Source organism: Mastigoproctus giganteus, chromosome 5 (genome assembly GCF_048544385.1).
Source record: "Mastigoproctus giganteus isolate SK-2022 chromosome 5, ASM4854438v1, whole genome shotgun sequence".
Classification (NCBI taxonomy): Eukaryota; Metazoa; Arthropoda; class Arachnida; order Uropygi; family Thelyphonidae; genus Mastigoproctus; species Mastigoproctus giganteus.
This window is the reverse complement of record NC_143579.1, coordinates 211,428,355-211,450,308: the sequence shown is the minus strand read 5'-3', so window position 1 is coordinate 211,450,308 and position 21,954 is coordinate 211,428,355. Positions and strand designations below refer to the sequence as shown.

At 34.0% G+C, this 21,954-nt stretch overlaps 1 protein-coding gene across 1 annotated transcript in view; it reads left to right on the top strand.

Annotated features, from left to right (window-relative positions):
* Positions 1-21,954, top strand: part of gpp (DOT1 like histone lysine methyltransferase grappa) — a 241,475-nt gene that overhangs the window by 193,541 nt on the left and 25,980 nt on the right. Inside the window, exons 12-16 of the mRNA XM_090374787.1 lie at positions 1,933-1,974; positions 4,356-4,566; positions 11,481-11,672; positions 13,588-13,805; positions 15,502-15,645. Coding sequence (XP_090230913.1) covers positions 1,933-1,974; positions 4,356-4,566; positions 11,481-11,672; positions 13,588-13,805; positions 15,502-15,645 — 807 coding nt within the window. The remainder of the gene's footprint in view (positions 1-1,932; positions 1,975-4,355; positions 4,567-11,480; positions 11,673-13,587; positions 13,806-15,501; positions 15,646-21,954) is intronic.

Genomic DNA, 21,954 nt, shown 5'->3' with positions numbered 1-21,954 from the left:
TATATCAAAACTTTCTAGCGACTACAGACAAACTAAATTAACATAAATTTAAAATAAATATCTACATAAAACACTAAAAAAAACAACATAAGATAAAAGCGTTAAAATACAATAAAATGTGGACAAAACTAATAAAATATACAGTAGCTTTCGAGACAAAGTGCCTCTTCATCAGCTTAGTTGGTGAATGGTGTATTGCAGTGTGTGTGTGTGTGTGTATATATATTGGTTAAAACAGCAAAAGTCAACTGAGCATGTCATGCATCACAAGTCTGGTGTCGGTGGAGCAGAATTGCATATACGTGATGTTGTCAGCACTTTTCCCACTGCAAAACAGTAGATTCCATAATGGGGGTGCAAGTGCACTCCCCTACTACGATTCATGGTACTATTACTGCTAGCTATGTGCAGTGCCTCAAGCCATGAGTGCTGGCGGTAATCACGTGAATAGTAGACTATTTTAATATCCCGTCGGGGATTAAGATTATACTGCCCCCAATAATGCTCAGCTACCGTGGAGCATTCAAAATTAGCGATATGAATAGCCACCTCATGTTCAGAAACCCTATCTTTCAACTTCTTGGTGGCCTACATTATTTCCCCCCCCCCCCCCACACACACACAATTCGGACTTGTAATACAGAACCACTCCATAGGAGAGAAGGAATGAGTTTTCACCTTAGAAATGAGTGTAATTTCCTCCCCGGAAGTTGCACACATCATATATGGTGAAGATGCAAAATCCTAGCAAGACATTCCGACATAAAGGGGATGTAGGTGGTAGGAATAAACTCATTTACGTGAGAAGGGTTAGATTGTGAAAAAAAAATTCATGAGCCTGGAGCTCAAATCTGTCTAGAACCTGAGATGGATAACTGCAATTTGAAAGCTCCGCCCTAATTTTGTAAATCTCCAATTGCCTATCACCAATCGAATTAAAGTGCGTCCAAGCACGGGAGAAATTGTGGTTATCCACCTCAGGTTCTAGATAGATATGAGCTCCAGGCTCGTGAACTTGTTTTGCAATCTAACCATCCTCGCATGAATGAATTTATTTCTACTGCCCACATCTCCTATTATCCAGGCATGTCAGAATGTCTTGCTTTGATTTTGCGTCTCCACCATATACAATGCATGCAGTTTCCAGGGAGGAAATTAAACTCTTATTTCTAAGGTGAAAACATCCATTCCTCCTCTCCTACGGAGTGGTTCCATATACTGTATTGCATGTCTGGATTGTAGGGGGTGTTTTGTAGGTGAGTCCACCAGGAGATTGAAAGATAGGGTTTCTGAACATGAGGTGGCTCTTCGAACCACTAATTTTGAATGCTCCACGGTCACCGAGCATTATTGGGTTGAGCAGCATAATCTAGATCCCTGACTGGATATTGAAATTGCTGACTATTTACATGATTACCACCAGTGCTCATGGCTTGAGGCACTGCACATAGCTAGTGGTAATAGCAGCAGAGGAAGTACACTTGCACCCCATTATGGAATCTACTGTTTTGCAGTGTGATGAGTGCTGCTGATCGTCACGTATGTAATTCTTCTCTACCAACACCAGACTTGTGATGCTTGATCATGTTCAGTTGACTTTTGCTGCTTTAACCAACATGTATATACTGCAACGACACCATTCAGCTGATGAAGAGGCACTACGTCTCAGTGGTTACTGTATATTTTATGTAGATATTATTTATTTATTTTAATAAATAGGAAGTTTTGTGATATAGCATTCCAGTTTCTTGATTTCTTGAGGAGTATCTTTTAAAATTAAATCTTTAAAATGAATTGTTTTTAAGGTGATCAGGTTGTTGACTTATATAATATACATTAATTATTATGTTTAAAAGTACAGAATATTTAAAGCTAACTTCAGTAGTTTATAAAGTAAAATTTATTTTTTGTCTTTCTTTTTTTTCTTTCCAGCTGGAACATTATTTTCAGAGAATGAAAAATCCCAGGCCAAAGGTACATATTTGTGTGAAGTTGAAATGTTTAATTCAGTTTCTGAAAACAGTTATGCAATATTTTGTTTGCAGCTTCGTAATGATACTTGTTTTATCTTCTATCCTGTATTACCAGTTAGTATAAAAGTAATACTGCAAAAGAATATGATAAAAGCTCAGATCTGCACAAGGGAAAAGTGAGAAAGTCTGATTTCACATGAAACTTTTGGCTACTTTGTGGATGGATTCTGTATGGTTACAAGGAGGACTCTGCTTGAGTTATCCTTGTAATCATACTCCAAGGTCTTGTTATCAGGAATGAAACACTTATGCAGAAAGAGTAATTTCATGTGAATATATTACTTACTCGTGTTACTTTAGCCTCTGACTATGTGGCTCTTTGAGTGCCTTTAACTTTAGTTTTTCTCGTGATTGAAATTTGTAATGCCATTTATTTCAGAGAGTAGAATAAACTGCAGTTTTTTTTTTTTTTTTTTTAATTTTTTTTATGCCTTCCAACAAACTGTTTCTTTGCTGGTTGTTTATTTTTATTCTTCATTATTCTTTTCTTCAAACATGCCTCAAAAGAGATTTATAACTAGTTGGCTTCAAGTTTGAAGCATTGTGAACTGAAAATCATTTTCTTCATTTACCATGCATAAAAATAAATGCCCTGAATTGGTCACATTTTGACACAATTTTCTTAATATTACCATGGTAGATATGAATTTCTTAAAGTCCTTCTGTGCTTGCTTCATATACTTAAATTGGAAATTAAGAATTTTGAATGTTCTCTCAAATTTTTACCACATGAAACATGATTGTTTTAAGTCGTGGCTCTTATGCCTTTAGTGATATTTGTTTCCCCCCCCATTTAAATTGGTCTCTTGTAAAGTAGTTTTTTGAGCTAGCAGCAGGTAACTTGAACCTGCATAACTTGGAGTTCACATTTTTGTTCACCTGAATTTTGAGTTTACAAAGTTTTGTTCTCTATATACAGGGTCATCGAAAAAAGGTGTCTGTGATTTCATGATAAAATAATGCAAATACTTACATCAGTCAATCGATTTATTTGTCATTGTTTAGGTGCTAAATAAAACTTAGTGAGTTATCACACTGTTTGCTACTATGATCACAGCAATCGATCAAATATTTCCGAAGATAATTAAAAGGGAAATCATGGACACCTTTTTCGATGACCCTGTATATAAAATTAGAAAGGAAGTTTAAAAAAAAATTTTTTTTTTTTTTTTTTTTTGTGTTACTGTTTTACATTTTCATGTTTCTCTTATGCATAACATGCAAATACATAGGTTGTTTCCTCTTGAATGAGAAGCATTAATTCTAGGTGAAATTCATATCATTCATATTACATGGTCTCTGTGTTCAAAATGGACTCTAAGTTAATGATATGATAATTGTATTCAGTGTTTATTCAAAATATGCCTTTTAAATATCTGTGTCATTGGAGATTTTCAGAGTTCTGATCTAGAGAACTTGATCAGTCTGGTTCACTTGTGTTTGGTTGATGGACAGATTAATATTGAAAACTTACAATCATTGCTCAAAGCTTATCCAGGATTATATCTTAATGAATTGCTCTTTGATGAGTACAATACAAATGAACATTTTTACTCTCTTCAATAGGCTGGAAAATTCTCAAAAGTCTCATTTGGGTTTCAAATGAACTTATGGATAACAAACAAATCTACATTTTTTGCATTTTATTTTTATTTTTATTTTTTTTTTTTGTCTCAGAGTAAAGCGAGTTTGATCCATATCTGGCATGAATTTTAATGAGAGGTGAGTGCAGCGTGTGAAGTTTTTTTTTTTTTTTTTTTTTGGTTAGATACCAAGCTAACTCCATTACTTGCCATAAAAGGAACCCTGCATATGGCAAAATATGAAGCACATTTTCAACTGCTGCAGTCATATCATCTTGTCGTTGTTTGAAACTGTCAGTAGTTGGAAACAACCTGTGTGGTGAATCAAAGGTGTAATACTCCTGAACGATATCTAACCTCATTCTGCATGAATGATGTGGGGGAAAGTTGACTTGTATTTTGATGTTCTACACCATGTTCTCCAGACCTTGTTCCATCTGATTATCATTTTATTCAAGTCTCCCAGCACTTTTAAAAAGTATAGTGATCCTGATATATAAAAACTTGTCAGATTTTACCATCAGAGTTCCAAATTTTGTTAAAATAATTAGATTTATTGATAGAAAAGGGGTGATATCATATCATCAAGAACTATTATTTTCAATAAAAAGTTATTGTGGAAAGTGATTTTATACACCGTGTTGATGCATATATTGTTTAAAATAAGTTTTGTAAACAAAATACAGTATTTTATTTATTAATATTTTTTTTCATTCATTTCTTATTCTTTTCATATTAGGAGGAAGAAACATCTAATTCAAGAGCAAGAAAGAGCAAAACCTCAACACTTATTAATTTGAGTAATGATTCTTCAAATGATTCCAAAGATTTCAAGGAAGAGATTTCAGTATATGGCCCAACAACTAGAAAAGCATGGTCAGATTGGTGCAACAACAAATCAAAATTGGGTTTACTTAACAGTAGTGGCCAGGATAGCAATGAAGAAAACGGTACCTTTTATTTAAAATTAACCTTCTTTAAAGGAAAGAAACTTAATATAATTAGAAAATTTGAATCTTGTAATAGTTTCTGAAGTGAGTGTATCTGTGAAAATACAGTGAAATTCTGTTGTTGTGAGCATAATTTGCAACGAGAAGTCTGCTATAGTAACTGTTATTAGTACACAATCAGTTTGATATTGTTAATTATAAGGGCGCCTCCGTAGCCAGGTGGGCAGGAGCAGCAGTGCGTAGCACCCGCTTCTTGATTAGACCGGGATTCGAGCCCGTCACCACCAAATACGGAGGATGCGGAAAGGTCAGGAAATGACCACCGCATTTCCCGGAGCAATATGGCCTTAGTTGCTAATGCTCCTAAAAACCAAAATAACAACAACAATAGTTAATTATAGGGAGCCATCCATTCACACCATGTGGAAAGACCTGAGCCTGAATCTTGCCAAGATGGGAGGAATTGTAATTGGTCTTTTTTCATTGTCAGTGTACTGTGATGATGTTAGTCTCTGACAAGACTCCTAGAATCACTTCTTTTTCATCTATTAAAATTGACCATAAATTCAGTACACAGTTTACAAACAGTGCACTGATGATACCTCATTGCCTTAATTGTTTTGTCACAAAAACAATATAAGAAAATTCTTTGACTTTAAACTGCAACAGTAATGCAACTTTTCATATACGTATTGTTGCAAATGTATATCTCTTGATTGTAATTGTGGATGTGCTTATTGCAGAGTGAACTGTGAAATTTGAAAATTGTACTACTTTTTTTCCATGGGGAAGGTTGAGGCACATTTTATTGTGATGGAAAGGTGCAAACTTATTGTTTTGTTTTTAACAACAAATTACTATTATAACAGCTGACTATTATAAAAGTGACCATACAACAGATTTTTAAATTTCTGTTTTCTTCAACATTTATTCACTTTTAACTGTATATTTGGACAAGATTCTGTTAGTATGTTTTCTGATTTTCTCAGCTCATTACAGCAGATTTTCACTGTAATTTCTAGCTGATTTGGCATACCGAGAGATTAGATCGTAATTTTTGTATGATTTGAATATCTAATAAGTAAAATTTTTATCATTTAATTTTCATACAACTGAAAAAGCAATGAATGAATGACAATTTATACACAGTTATAAACATCCTACATCATTCAAATGTGGTACATGAGGAGAAATTCTGAAATATAATTGCGCTTCTTTAAATGTTAAATTTTTCCAATGTTAGATATAAACATTGTAAAATTCACCTAAAGGGAATTGACTATAGAGTTTCTCAGTGGAGGGATATGAGCCTATACCTGCAAACATTCTAGTTTTATTGCAAGATTTCCAGGAATTATGCATCTTTGTAAAGGTTTTAGAGAAAGTTTGTTTCTTCCAGATTTCAGTCATGTGGTATATGCTTTTCAAATACAGACCTACTGAATACATTTATATGGACTTCGAAGCACATGAGTATATGCTGAGCACATTCCCTCTGTGGCTTGGGTTTTGTTTTAGTGTTATGTACTAATATCATTTCCTTGTTTTCTGGGATATATTTGTCTATTTCTGTTAAAATGGTTTGGGTTACTTCTAATTATTTGTTCTTGAACAAGATATTAGGAATGTTCAGTGTACCCGAGGGTTCATTTATTTCTGAAAATTGTGTTTTCCAAATCTATTGGGTTTTAGACACTCACTTCAGAATAATAACGATTTAAAATGAATAAAAAATTCTTCTGTTTTGTAAACGAAGTTGAAGCAGTCAACTCTCAAGATGAACCATATATGAGCCATTACTGCAACAAAGATAGTATTGATGCAAAATGGACTATATTAGCCACTATTTGTAGAGTGGATAGTATTTGCCACCTTTGAATTTTCCCCAACTGTCAGCTTCTTGGCTAAAAGAAAACTTTCTACAGTGCAGTCTCTATCACTTGCCCTGTAATTCGAATTTATGTCCCCTAGTTTAACATCATTTATAACACAGTGAAAATTTCACCTTGATTCATTTTACTGTACCCTCTCTGTAGACCATATATTCAAAGCCTTTCCTCAGTGTGGCAATCCTTTTGCCAGTTTCTTCAAGCATGTTGCCCATATTTGAACCTTTTCAAGAAGCATGATGTCTTTCTTTAGGTGCTGTCTCTGCACTTGGGCACAGTACTTCAGGTGTAATCTCACCATTGCCTTATACACTCACTGACCAAAAAAAATATAAGCCTTTGTATCAAGACAAGAAATGCAAATAGATACAAAGAAAACTGATGTGGAGTGATGGCATGTTGCCTTATTAAGTATAAAGACTTCATAGACTGTTTAACTGCAGTAATCTAATGCCAGAATGGGGAAAATGCATGATCTATCTGGCTTTGAGAAAAGGTCTTATCATGGATGCACATTTAGCAGGAGCCACTATTCAAGAAATGAAAAACATGACTGGTTCCCCAAAGGCATCCATCCCAAAGGTTTTTAATGACTCGAAAATAAATGGTTCTTGCACATCTCAAAGGCATAAATGGGGCAGAAAAATAATACTTCAAGAATAAAGCCATCATACTGTAAAGAGGACTTTATAGAAAAATAGAACATCCATTGAATTCAGCAAATAACATCTGAATTCAACCAGGCCTACAACTGCCCTATTTCAACTGTACCATGTGCAGGGACTTGAAGAAATTGGGTATTGCCAGTCATCTGCTTATTAAGAAGCCACTTTTTTCAGAGGAAAAACAGAAAAACCCACTTGCACTGGTGCTGAGAATGTTGTGATTGGACAGTGGAACAATGGAAGAAAGTCACATGGTCAGACAAATCACAATATACTTTGTTTTGCACTGATGGTAGGTAGAGAGTGTGGCAAGAATCTCACAAAGTGATGGACCCTGCTTGCCTTGTTAAGACAACCCAAGCATCTGGAGGTGATATCATGGTATGGGAAATGTTTTGTTGGCACAGACTGGGTTCGTTGATACTGGTGGAAGGTTGAATGTCATCTGTGGAGTACCTGAATTTTGTATCAGATCTGCTGCACCCTGCAATGTTACACTTTTATCCTGGAGTGATGGCCACTTTATGGATGACAGTGCATTGTGCCAGAATCATGCAAGAATGGTTTGGTGAACATGACAGATTTCACCATCCTCATTGGCCCCCACATTCACCTGATCTCAGTCCTGTTGAGAATGTGGGATATGCTGAAGAGAGAGCTGTTTGGCAACAAAGTCCTTTTCCTTCAACTTTGTCACAGCTATACAATATTTTTGCTGGAAGAATAGTTACAATTAGACCAAAATCACTAAAACACCATGTAGAATCTTGCCGGACCTCTCAGCCGACCGGTCTAGCCGAGTGGGTAAAGTACCTGCCCGGCAACCCAAAGGTCGTGGGTTCGATTCCCGCCTCGGGCTTGGATCAAAGTACTGCAAAAACCTTGGGAGGTGCAATATGGCCACAGAAGCCGATGCGCCAACAACTACCAAATCAAAAAAAAAAAAACCGGACCTCTCACTTGCTGTTATTCGAAAGAAAGGTAGTCCGTCCGATTCGATACTGAATAAAGGGTTGTTGTTTTTTTTTTTTTTTGCCAGTATATAGGTGAGATACATGCTTCCTGTCTCCAAACAATCCTATAAATCATCAGTAGGACACCATGGGCAAGTGAAATCAAGTGGCTCTCCTTGCCACTTGATTTCACTGCATTGAGAGTTTCATATCCGCCTGATTAGTAATGCCCAAATCTCTCTTCTATTGTCTTCAATTCAGTTCCTCCTAATGTATAAGTCATTTTGGGATTGTCATTTCTCAAGTGCAAAAACTTGCATTTTGCAGTATTAAAACATAGCTTTCAGTTTACTGGCCATCCATGAAGCCTATCCAAGTCATTCTGAGGGGGTACTGTGTGGCACTGATCATTGGGTACTCTCCCTACCTTGATGTCATCTGAAAATTTTGACATATCTTCCTGTATCCTTTTGCTGATGCCATTCAAGAAAATTGGAAACAACAGTTTTCCCAGTACCAATCCTTGAGGGACCCCACTTCTAACACTTTCCCAATCTGAAAAGTAACCATTAATCATCTCCCTCTACATCCTTGCAGCTGTCTCACAATCCATCTAAAGATTGTGGAATAGCTGCAACATTCTTTGCTAAAGTCCAAATAAATATCAAAATTATTTCCAGCATCTAGCTTTCTAGAAATTCTTTCAAAACAACTAACCAGATTAGTTAAACAAGATTTGCCCTTTACAAAAGTGATATTGGGATGCATATTGAAATAAACTTGAAACACAAAGTGCTACAATAGTGATAACAACTGCTGTTTCCTTCAGAATACACTTTCTATCGAGATGCCCCTGTATTGCATTTTAATCATTGCTTCCATGATTTTTTCCTACTGCTGAAGTGAGACACTGTTCTGTAGTTATCACTTTGCTCTTAGAACTTCCTTTATGATTGGTACTTTTCCGCCGACCGGGCTAGCCGAGTGGGTAAAGTACCTACCCGGCAACCCAAAGGTCGCGGGTTCGATTCCCGCCTCGGGCTTGGATCAAAGTACTGCAAAAACCTTGGGAGGTGCAATATGGCCACAGAAGCCGATGCGCCAACAACTACCAAATAAAAAAAAAAAAAAAAAAAAAAAAATGGTACTTTTCCAATCCAAAGGAACCATCTTTGAGTCTCTTAATATCATCATAATTAATCTTAATGGGTCAATGCATTTTTCTTGCTACCTCTCTCAAAATTAGTGGGTATATGCCATCAATTCCAGGAACCTTACATGCCTTTAGGCTCAAAAACCTTCCAATGAATTCTGTAATTTCAGTATCACTAATCACATAGTGCTACCGTTACTCACAAAGTTTCTTCAGTTCATCAGCAGCCGGGTTATCTGACTCCCATTTCTGATTTGATTCGTCCTTTTCTTATTTGTATTCACTTATATGAAATTCTTTGTCACCATTTTTTGCTTCCTTAGCAGTGATTTTTTTTTTATAATTGGCCTTTGCTATTCTAAATCTGTGGGTCATGTGTAGCACAACAGATAAATCACCATTTTTCCACATCAGGTGAAAGAGCCTGAGTTTGAATCTTATCAGTGATGCAGTGAATTTTTTATGGACTTTTTCACAGTATGGCTGACTTAGTTAGTCTCAGGGAAAGGTCACGTCCCCCCCCCCACCCCAAGCTCTGGTTTTTTTCTCAGATAAACAGCAGAATAGTTGAAGAACACACACAGTTATTTGAATAATGTACTAAAGCCTCTTTGCTTTAGAGCTTAGCACACTCCTAGCTCTAACCCTTTTTGTGATACTATTAAAGATAGTCTCATCTGTTATAGGCTTCAATACTTTTTATTTCCATGTAACTCACTCATGCTATCTTTTTCTCTATTAAACTGGCCAGCTCTGTATTCATTTATCTTGCTGTCTTCATTGTACTATATTCTCTTAATGGTATACACTTTTGTGCCTGCCCTCTATGACTACTTCTTTAAAGGTGTTTAAGTAGATGCAGACTATTTCTCTAATTAGCTGCAATAGTTTTCCTGTATTCACATTTCTCTATTCTGCTCACCAGGTTAATAGAGGCCATGTAGCATCTTGGACTGTTTAGTCTCCTTTCCCTTTAATAAGTACAACTTATTAAAAGTAAAGGCATAGGTTCATCATCCCACTTAACTTTGTGTCACTTCCTGCTGAAGGTTCTTCTACTGTTAGTCCTGTGATGCTATTTGAATCATGGGTGCTGATGAGGTCTAGAATATTCTTGTCCCTAGTACTCTTCCTAACATGCTGATGTAAATAATACTACTTTAAAAATTTTGCCCCAATGGTGAATTTCCATCCCACTTGTTCCAATCAATGAGTGGCAAATTGAAATTGCTTATAAGAGGGTATTCGTGCTTACTCCCCCATTCCCTCTTCATATAGAGACTTTTGTTGCACTCTTCACAATCTTTTGGTCTTATAGCATACCCACTCTCTTATTTTCCCTGTACTGCCGTGAATTAGTTCTGAATTTGGGAATGCTTTTTATGCTCAGGCTGGTTTTGATAAGATTCTTGAACCCCCTCCTTCCCGTTTTGCCTACCTTTTGTAAACACATCATAGATGCCATAGCAAAACTCACCATCCCTTATTTCTAAGTGTCACCAAGTTTCTGTTATCCCTATTATATCAGCTTTAGTTTTCCTAACTCATTCATTTTATTAACAGCACTCCTAACATTACTGTTCACACAGTTTAGATTAAGTGTTCTTGTGTTGTTTACTGCCCTAATTCTTCCTTTGAAATTATGAAGGTTTGAATTAGCTTTCCTATCATTTAAAATATTGCTGCCTTCAGTATATCAACTAAATATCAGATGGCTCTCTAGGTTTTGAAGCCTCACATAAGAATTCGATGCATTACTCTGACCCCTGTCATCAGATACATGTAACCATATTACCCCTGCCCACCCAACTAGCAGTCTCCATGCACCACCCTTCTCATTGATATGGTAAAGATCTGGGCAACACCTTTGTTCAGTTATTGACTACAAAATAGGTTTTTACCTAGAAATGCAGGCTACTATTGATAATCTCCAATTCCCACCCCCACCCCACCCCAAGCCTTGCATAGTACCTGTGTTCTTGAGATAAACCAAAAGATTTTTGGCATCAAGTCTCTCCTATCAAGTCTGGGCAGAATTGTAAATACAAATACAAATACATCTTGATCTAATTTGTGACATTTTTTTTCACAAATTAGGTCCTAAATTTAGTCTAAGTTCACATGCAGTTTGTGTGTGTCACTAGTTTATTAAAATACTCATATTACAATTTTTAAATTGTGGCTTTAGTTTGGCAGAATAGGAAAATTTATTTTATTTCCTTCTCTTTTGAAAATGACTTTGTCTTTCTCCCAGAACCTATAAGTAAACGACCACGTCCAACTAGAAAATTGGCCAAAAAACAACGCAATCAGAAAATGGATAGAAGACGTGGACCTGGAAGACCTAAAAAGAGTCCAATAAAGGCAAAGAAGAATGGAAAAGCTCTCAATTTCAGTGGGCTTGATCTTTTGCATGCTCAGACTATCCTTAGTACCACTAGTTCAGGTAGGTATATAGAGTGATAGATTAGAATAACATTTTTGTGCAAAGTATTTAGCTCTACTTAACGATTAGCTTGATCTGCCAGTTTACAACTTGCTAGGTCTTAGTTGATTGTTAATTTTGTAAGCATGTCGATAGTGCTTAGTGTTGTATATAGAGGAATTAAACTGTTTATGGAGATTCTCACTACATTTGCCAAACAGGATGCTCAAAATTAAAAATAAATAAATAATAATAGCTTAGTATTTAGGGGAATTCAAACTATGATGTACAATATCCATAACTGCCAACTGCAGATTTACAATGGAGAGGTTAGAGATGGTGAGAAAAGCTATATAAGCATCTTTCAGAATTACCAAATTGAAAAGTACAGCAAGCAATCACTAGTGAGTGGCTCTGGCTCATATCCAAATCCAATTTATGATCCAAAAGAAGTTTGGAAAGAAGACAGTGACTACAAAAAAAAAAAAAAAAAAAAGAGCCGCTGATTTCTGGTGAAAACAATTCTAAACAGGCCAAGCAAGGACTTTCTGCTTGAGTGGGGATAACATGTCTAATTCTAGATATGTTATTCCCACTAGTGTAGAAAGTATGCTGAAATTCATGCACTATGGTCATTATTGAAGGTATTTCTATAGGTGTATATAGTACTGTGATACCTATAGGTATCATAGATATTTCTGCTTCAAAAGTTGTAAAGTCTAAAATAAGAGATCTTGTTTTTTTGTCCAGTGAGAAAGTACTTTATTTCTGAATGTAAGGACATGGTACACACATTTCACCAATTGGCATTGCATCATTTTCAAATTTGAAAGTTCTTGGTGGTGTTAAAGATAAAGAAATAGATGAAGCAGTATTTCTTAGCATCAGTTCTGTCAATTTCAGTTGGGAACCTACCAGATGCTATTATGAAAGAATTAAAAACTGATGGTCCTTGGTTTGGGAACCAACAAATGTATAAAGAAGCTCGAAGTGTAATAAATAATCTCAAGTCATGCTTGGCATTTAACTCTTTCTGAACAGAACATTCAACCATGCAAGAAAAACAAACTGGGTTCAGATCTTCTCGTTCTCGTAATGCTCTTTGGAAATGCTCTCAGCTGCCAAGTCTAGACAGCAGGACCATTATTAGAATCAAAACATTTATGCAATATTTTTGAAGAGAGGAGAGTCTGCAACAATATCTTTCTTGAAACAATCAAAATCAGTTGATGACTAATAGAATCTCATAGCAGAAATCCTAGGTAATCTCATTTTTGAAAGCATACTCTACTTGTAAACAATCCTGTATTTATATTTTTATGTAAAATGTGTACATTGTCATTAGAATTTAATTTCTAATGTAGTCTGCACTTTACTGTCATTTTATGAAAAATCACCTGTTTTCCTCCTATTTTTTTGTGCAAAAAAAAAAAAAAAAAAAAAACCTTGTTTTTGTCACAAAAATCTCCTATTTTGCTCTTGTTTACAAATGCTTGATTGCAAGCTTTTTGAAAGTCAATCTTTCAAAAGTATTTAAACACTTCTCCAATACTAATAAATTAGATTAAACTAGACAGTTTTTCTTCCATAATACTGGGCTGTGTTCTGTAATAATATCTCCAGGACATAAATTTAATGCTGATGAAATGTATGTAATTTCTAAATAAGATAAACAGTTTTTTTTTTTAAAAATACATTTCTAGGTTTTAAATTTTTTTTTTAAATACATAACTACATCATATATCTGTCAACATATGATGTAGTTTTCAACATCATATATTGACAGATCATGATTTGAGTTTACCTTTGCACCAGTTTAAATGCCTCAATCCATGTTGGAAAAATGGCTCTTAATTAATTTACATTATGTATTTAATATAAAATTAATGTATACATGAATGTATTTTTTTTTCCTTTTTTTTTTTTCTTCTTTTAGCCCTCTCTAGGTCTGAACCCGCACCTGGATGTATTGATCAGAAACTTGGTAGTGCAGAAGATGCTCCTCCTCCTCCAGTTTTGCAGCCTTTAACAGAAGTACCTCCAGCTTTACAGACATTATTAGATATCTACAAAGAGCAGATGCTACAGTTTCTCAGTTTTATGAAGACTTCTTACTTCCAAAATGAATTACAACAACAGATTTCGGAGGAAAAGGTAAACCAATGTATACCAAAAAATGGGATAAATGGGATATGTTCTTACTGGAAGTATATTTTTATTTCCTCTGTCTTATTAAAAAATGTAAAATTTAAGTGTATTCATAATTTTTGCATTATACTGAATTTTTTAATTCCATTATGCAGGAATTCTCAAACATTCTCTGAATAAATTTTGTATTTTAGTAATTTGAACATATTAAACACAATTGCGAGAATGCTTAATAATGCTTGAAAAATAAATTAAGCTTTTAATTCTCTTTTCCTGATAATCTACTCAGAATCTGTATTCATTCTTAATACATGTTAAATAAGTGTTAATAAATAAATAATATAACCTGAAACATTTTTATTGACATTTTCATTAGTGGGTTTGCTGAATGTGTGTGGGCACATGATAGCAAGTTTTCCGCTACTCTGAGGAGTAAATTTTTTTCCCGGAATTCTTTAAAAAATTTAAAATTGAAAACTTGACACCTAAAATGCTTTTAAATATTAATTGTTTTTATTTTGATTTGATTTGATTGCAACATTAGAAATATATATATTGCCAAAAAACAAAACTATTATTTGGAATTCAGTTTCATCAATTCCTAGAATTATAGAGAATTTCAACTTAAGCCCGAATCAGACAATATCCAACCTGTGTAATCTTGTCCTTTGAAAATCATCAAAGGACAAGATGTGTGTGCCACTGCAGGTAAGGAAGTTTTAGGTTTGAACCCATATGCTGCTACTGATAAAAATGCATGTTCCATTTTTTCCATGGTGACAAAAATATGACCACCCTTAATAATTCATGGTTGAATACATAAATTCTTTTGGCCTTGTCTGTATTGAGAATAAATGGAAATTTATTTATTATTTATACATAAAATGGCTTCAGAGAATGTAAATTTATACACATACTCAGTTGCATTATATCCCTATTATAAGTACAATTTCATTATCAGCTTTTTAATTGAATATAATGCAACTAAGTATTAGACATAGGTTTAGTGGTACACATGTAAAAAAGAAATTTGATAACATTTAACATTCATGGATTTATAATCAAGGTGGCAGACATAAACTGGAGAAATTTGGTATCTGAATGTGACTGTTTATAAAAAAAAAAAATAAGAAAAAATGTTCTTAGATGTTGCTTGAGCAACATGATGCATAAGTAATTTAAATTAAAAAAAAAAAAAAAAAAAAAAGGAACAAAGCAATTTTAATCTGAAAGAGATCTTGAATATCTTTATTTCTATTTGGATATGGAAAAAAAAGATGTCATTTGGACATTTCAGGTATGTACCTACCATTTCATCAGTAACTGCTATCATTGCTACTTCACTGTTACAAATAACAGAATGGCTGAAGGTTTGACATAAATGAGCTGGCATACAAAGAATACATGTTAAACCTTTGGCCATTCTGTTCTTTTTAATGGTGAAGTAGCCCTCTCAGCAGTGACATGGATGAAGTGGTAGAAATATATAGGATGAAACACCAGATTTTCATCTGTATATAATTTCCAAATGGAAGAAAACAGATATTTAGATTTCACATTGGTTAAAATGTTTCATTCTTTCTTTTAAAAACATTCCTTCAATCATCTAATAAAAAAAATCTGATCTGTATATTGATTAAAGGTTATTTTATGGATTTTGGTTTGTGTTGTACATATCATCATGTGATAAATCTGTTTGCAGGAAAGGAAGGCTAGGTTGTCATTCAGAGCTTCTCAGTTAGAAAGCCAAATTAAGGTTCTCAATGCTGATAACACTATGTTGTTAAAAGCACACCTTGGAAAACTCAGTTTAGAAACCTCATCTCCACTGGACTTGATAAACAAGGTAACTTTTCTTCTTTTTTTTTTTTAAATCACAAATGCTTTTTTTCCTTCGTCTAATATAACAATTCATATTATATGAATGAGTTATACTCAGCCTTATTGTTACATCTGCCTTAACAGATGAGCTAATACTCATATAGTAGTAGTCAGTCTTTCGTCTTGGTAACTGCCTTTTTTCATGTATTATATGCATTAAGAAAATTAACAGCTACAAGGCACATGAAGTAATATTTATTATGGGAGGAAGAAACATAGTTATATTGCTAATGCTATTAAAATATGGAACGCCTGAACCAAAAAATAAATACAGCATGTTAAGGTTTTGGTAAGGTAAGGCAAATGAATGCTATTAATAGTGGTTTTGGTATTCTGCTGCTTGGATTAGTAAAGTAAGGTAAGGTGCTATTCTGCTTCTTGGAACTTAACTACCCCTATATTGAAGTGAAAATAAACTGAAAATAAGAAAAGAAAGACTAAAGCAACACCCACCTCCAGAGTAGCAGATGTAAGGCTCCTTACACAAGAGACACACACACCCACACCACCAAAGAATGAGCACCACTTAAATAATAATGTAAAATATCAAAAAAAAAAAAAAAAAAAAAACGGAAGCAGTGTGCTCACAAGTATTATCCCTTCAAAGGAATACCAGTACTTGTGAACTCCAAGAGGGTCGATTTCAGTCATTGGTTGCTTTCACAGCCAAATGCCAACTTATGTACTGTTATGCTATGGATATAGAGAGTAACAAACCAACTAAACACAAAATATGCTACGGGCAACTGTTCTCTATAGAATAAATAAGAAAACATAACAGACAATTTTGACTTTGAGTTGCACATTTACATTTCCTTATTTATCACAAATTGAAGGGGGTTGACACCTGAACTTGCATAAAAAACATGTTATTTCAGCATACAACCACAAGTTTAAGTAGCTGTCTTTACGTTGAAATACTAAGTAATAATATTAATGATTATTATATTTATAATCATTAAGTATTGATTGATTATATCATTCAATATCGATTATATTGATTGTATCATTACAGAAGTCTTAAACAACCAGTTGAAGAGACAATGGTATACAGAGGATTTGAGATTGGAAGGAAGTAACTGTTACCTTGTATTGAGCAAAATAAACATGGAATTAGTGCCAAAATAAGAGGCATGAAAAAGTATTAAAAATCGAGAAGGTTTTAGATTTGTTCATAATCATCAAAGAAAAATCTTGTGAAAATTTTGGTGAAGATAGAGAAAAGAAGTACACATCAGGAGAATGGAAAATGTTTTGATATTTGGTTAAAAATCTCAGAGCAGAGGAGAAACCATAACTAAGATAATTAGAAATAAGGGTGAAGTTGAACATACTTGTACAATCACATAATTAAACAATGATTCAGAACAAATCAAAGGTTGAACAAGAGCTTGTTTTCAGAAGCCAAGGGATTATAATTATATGAGATGGATATTTCAGAAGTATGGAATAAATATTTTTAATTGCTAAAAAAAGAAGCTGAAAACATCACTAAAGAAGAGAAACATATTGAAATGGAGAAAATTTAGGTACTGTTTCTCCTTTTGGGTCAGAAAAGGTGATGGAAAATATTAGTTATTGAAAGGTGGTAGGTTTAGATGAAATTAGACCTAACAGAAATGTTGAAAAGTGGAGGGAAAATAGTTTCCACATTATGGTCACATTATATTATCCACAGTTTTTCTGAGGGGCAAGTTCCAGAATATTAGAGTAGCTCATTATTAGTACCAAAATGGAAATAAAACTAAGTGTGGATATTATGGAGGAATTAATAGCATACCAAATAAAATATACACAGTTAACTTAGAGAATAGGCTTAGAACAGGGTGGCCAACTTAATTTGTGATGTGATCTACTTTTTTTTCTTCAAAATGTGCTGCGATCTACCATCTCAATTTCATTGCACATGGTTAAAAAAAGTTAATCAACACATATTGAAAAATGTTCTTTATAAATTTTAAAATTAAATGCAATTCAGAATTCTTATTTTAAATTCATACGTATTTAAATTTATGCAAAGTTTGTGTCTTCATGTCATCTGCCAAACTTTCAAAATCGGGGATATACTGTGATAAGGCCAACCATAAAGAATGTTGTGTATGGAAGTCCGTAAGAGTACAGTGATTCTTTGTTTGTTTCAAATACGAAAAGGCCAATTCACATAGATATGTGGAACCAGAACACTGCAGTTTTTTTATATTTGAGTACTTTTCTTGGCAAACATTCTCTCTCTCTCTCTCTCTCTCTCTCTCTCTCTCTCTCTCTCTCTCTCTCTGTGTGTGTTCTGCAATTTGTTTCATCTAAGTTGCCATTAAATGGATAAGAAATAAATTGAACAATGTCTTCAATTGTTTTAAAATCACTGAATCTGGTTTCAAAATCATCCACAACTTTCTCAATTTCAGAAACATTTCTTACTATTAAATTCAAAACAGGATATTTTTGCAAATGATCTTGCATATTTGCAAAATGATCGATTCCCCCCACTTTGAGATCCTTAGCCATAGTCAAAAATTTATATTTATATGCAGAAATACTACTAATCATGTCACCCACATTTTTATTTTTTCCTTGTAATTCCAAATGCAGATCATTTAATTTACTGGTACAAACTGCCAAAAAAGCCAGGTCACACAACCACTCCATATCTTGTAGCTGCTGATAATCATCTCCCCTTTGAACAAATTTAATTTCATTCAGCAAATTTCGAAATCTCTGTAGAAACTTACTCCGACTCAGCCACCTCACATTTGTGTGTAATATCAAATCTGGTTCATTTTCATCGAGTTGCATTTTGAAAAGTCTTCTTTGAAGAGATTGTCCTCTGATGGAATTCACGATTTTGAAAGCTATGTCCATAACACTTTTAGTATTTAATCTTTTGCTGGCTAACTCAAAAAATCTGGGAATGCATCATCCTTTTGGCACAATGCAATGAATCCATTAAGATGCCCAGTCATTGCTTTAGCTCGATCTGTTGTTATTGATATGTGCTGTTGATTCGTCCAGTTGTAAAGAAAAGGAGACACAGTTAGCAATATGAGCAAGCAACTGTTCACTCACATTTTTACTCGTTTTTTTTTTGATGCATCACATCATAGAATTTCGAGATAGTTGCAGATCTTGAAGAGCACTTTTAATTTCATTTTTGTTCTTAAATTTTCTAAAAATGGTCTTTGAATTGGCTGTCAGAAAATGGTTGGATTTTTTTTGCAAGAAGATTACTCACTTTAAATGATACTAAAGTTACTGCTTTAGATTGTGAATTAGGTACCATGAAGAAATTTTGTTGTGCGAATAATCTGGATTTAAGTTCTTTTAATTTATTTTTTCTAAGGTCACTATTAGGCAGAAAATTCACACTCCATCAATGCACTCCATGATATTTACCATGGAGTGTGTTGAAGTGTCCTAAATTTCCTTTTTGGGTATAGCCATGAAAGCATTGCAAATCAAACAATAACATTTTTCTTTTATCATTACAAAAAGTATTCTAGTTCTCACTCTTCATGAAAATGATACATTTTACTCTTTTTCATAATATTCATTTTAAATAAAAGGGTATTAAACCGGACAGTATAAGTACTGTCCAGTTATTAATATATTGAGTAAGCTAAATAAGAATTCAACACATAAGCTATGCTCTCCACAACGTAACTGCATGAATTTTCACTGGACAAGCCTAGTGGCTGCATAGTGACAAGAGTAGTTATGTGGTTCAACAGATTTTTAATAAGCATATGCAGTAGGGCACATAATAATAATAATAACATTTATATTTTGACTAATCTGTCGACTGGTAGATCGTGATCGACTTGTTGGCCACCCCTGCTTAGAAGTATTGTTGAATGTTGAACCTTGGGAAGGCATGGTCAGGAGAGGCTAGAATCAAATATTTGCACTAAAATAAATTATACAAAAGTCATGGGATCAGAAATAAAAACATTTGATTTAAAAAAAAAAAAAATTAAGTACCTTTCAAAGTATCAAAAAATGTATCATCAAGGATAATTTAAGAGGATTAAAAAAAATTATATGAAATGACAAATGTGTGGTGAGTATTGAAGGAAGAATTGGAAAATGGTTTAAGGTTAGGCTTGTAGTGATGCAAGTTGCACCTTATTGCCACTTTTTATAATTTTCATATTAATGACAGTGTTAGAGATAAATCATTATTATGGGAATGATATTGTGCTGTTAAACAGTAGTTTAAACTATCATCAGGAATCTCTGACTAAATTAATAAAGACAATTTGTCATGAAAATTAGTTATGCAAAAAAAAAAACTTCAAAAGCTGAGAGAGAAAATTGTAACAAGTTGATAAATTTGTGCATCCAGGAACAGTGTTTTATGAAGATGGAAATTAACTATAAATTAAGTAGAAAGTGTAGGAAGCAAACAAATTCAGTTGGAGCATAAGAGCAATCAGGCAAAAGACAACTATTGTTTATAATACAGTTTTTAAGTTTATTTTATCTGATGGAGCTGAGAGTTGGATGAGAAATAAAGAAATTGATGAAATATTGGAATCTTTAGAAATGAGAGTTTTAAGAAAAATCAAACTAACAAGTGGAAGTAGTGAAGTAGACCATATTACAAATGGGGAAATAAGTAAGAATCTTGGGGTGGCAACAGAACATTAGCTAAACTGATGTTAGAAGCAAGAATTAATGGTAATAGGCCTGGAGGTGGACCAACAGGAAGATGGATTGATAGTATCAAGCAGGCATTAACAGAAATAGGGTTATGGGGCTAACGCTTGCTTGACACCATGATTTCGGGGTACGAATATCTAACAAATGTGGTTATGGGGCTGAAGATTAACAGGAAATAGGATAGTATGGAGGAAAATAGGGAAGGCTAGTCCTGAACAACTGATTTGTACTATTATAATGATCTGTACACCAATAGGGTATAACAGATTTCTATTTTCATCATCTGAAAATAACTTTTCAGTGGTCTTTACAGACTTGAGCCAAATTTTAATATTCATAAATCATAAAAATAGCTTATTAATATTACAGGAGCTATCCAAAGAAGTTTTTTTGTAATTGAAAAATGGTTACTTTAGAAAACTGTTGTTGTCATTTGTGTATATGTTAATCTTGATTTGCTGCCACAAGACAGTGCTTTTGTGGTCTGCATTTGTGCAGATGCTCTTGTGAATTAATCATGTTTAAAATTTGCTTCCTAAATTTGCCATGGATGTAAACCTAGAACAATATTCAGTTTTCAGAAATGTGATTGTTGCTTACAGTTTCAAGGAAGAGATTCAGTATTGCTACAGTAAACTGCCTTTTGTTGATTGAAGGAGCATAAAGAAGGGCAATGAGCAATCGAGAAAGGATTTGTTTTGCAAGAATCTGCTGTAGCAGAAGGAATAGCAGCTATCTATGTATGAATATGTAATGTGATTGCATTACCTGCCAATATTTTCAGTATTGGTAGGTTTCAGTATTGGTAGTTATTTAATAAGTCATGTTTTGGATTTGAGCATGTTTCATTCTGTGTATCCTTATGTGTATCCTTATTGTCCTCTGTGACAATGTAACAGTTTTGGTGCTTGTTTGGAGAGGTATGGGTTCAAAATCCTTCAAAGACTGGAGGATTTCTTAAATGCCTCTTCAATAGGTTGTAGATTGACAAACTCAGGAAGAGGAAGTATTTTTTTTTTTTTGCAAGTTATTTCAGATCTTTTAGCCCACACAGCGTTCAAATTGGCCACTCACAAACACACTTGTAAAAACGTTAAGATATAACAAACTATGAGCTAATTACCATTGGGCCACTGTACTATGAGCTGAATAGCTGGAGCCACAAACATTTTTAAAAAGGGTATCATGATACTAGAGCTGAAAGCAACCTATATAGACAACTGTTTGGAGTGGAAGCTTGTAAAACAGAACTGGGAGAGTGAGTGAGTGCAGGATGTTGTAATGAGAGTTGAATTTTCGATTCATTGGTATTACTAGCGATTAAACAACAAAGATTGCACTGGATTGGTTGTGGTTGGGGAGGGGATTTCACTAGGACCAAAGGAAGAATTGCTATCCTAGTAAAAATTTTTGATTATTATTATGAAGGGCTTTAAATGAGTACTGTACTACCAAAAGCCATTATTTATGGTAGTTTACTACTATACTCTTTTGAAAATTGGCACACCAGTTACCTGATATGGCAGAATGAATTTCAAGAAAACCAGCTTCTGCAACACCTGATGGAAGTTTGTTCCTGCAGTCAACAACTGCTGGCTGAATGTATATTTTCACACAT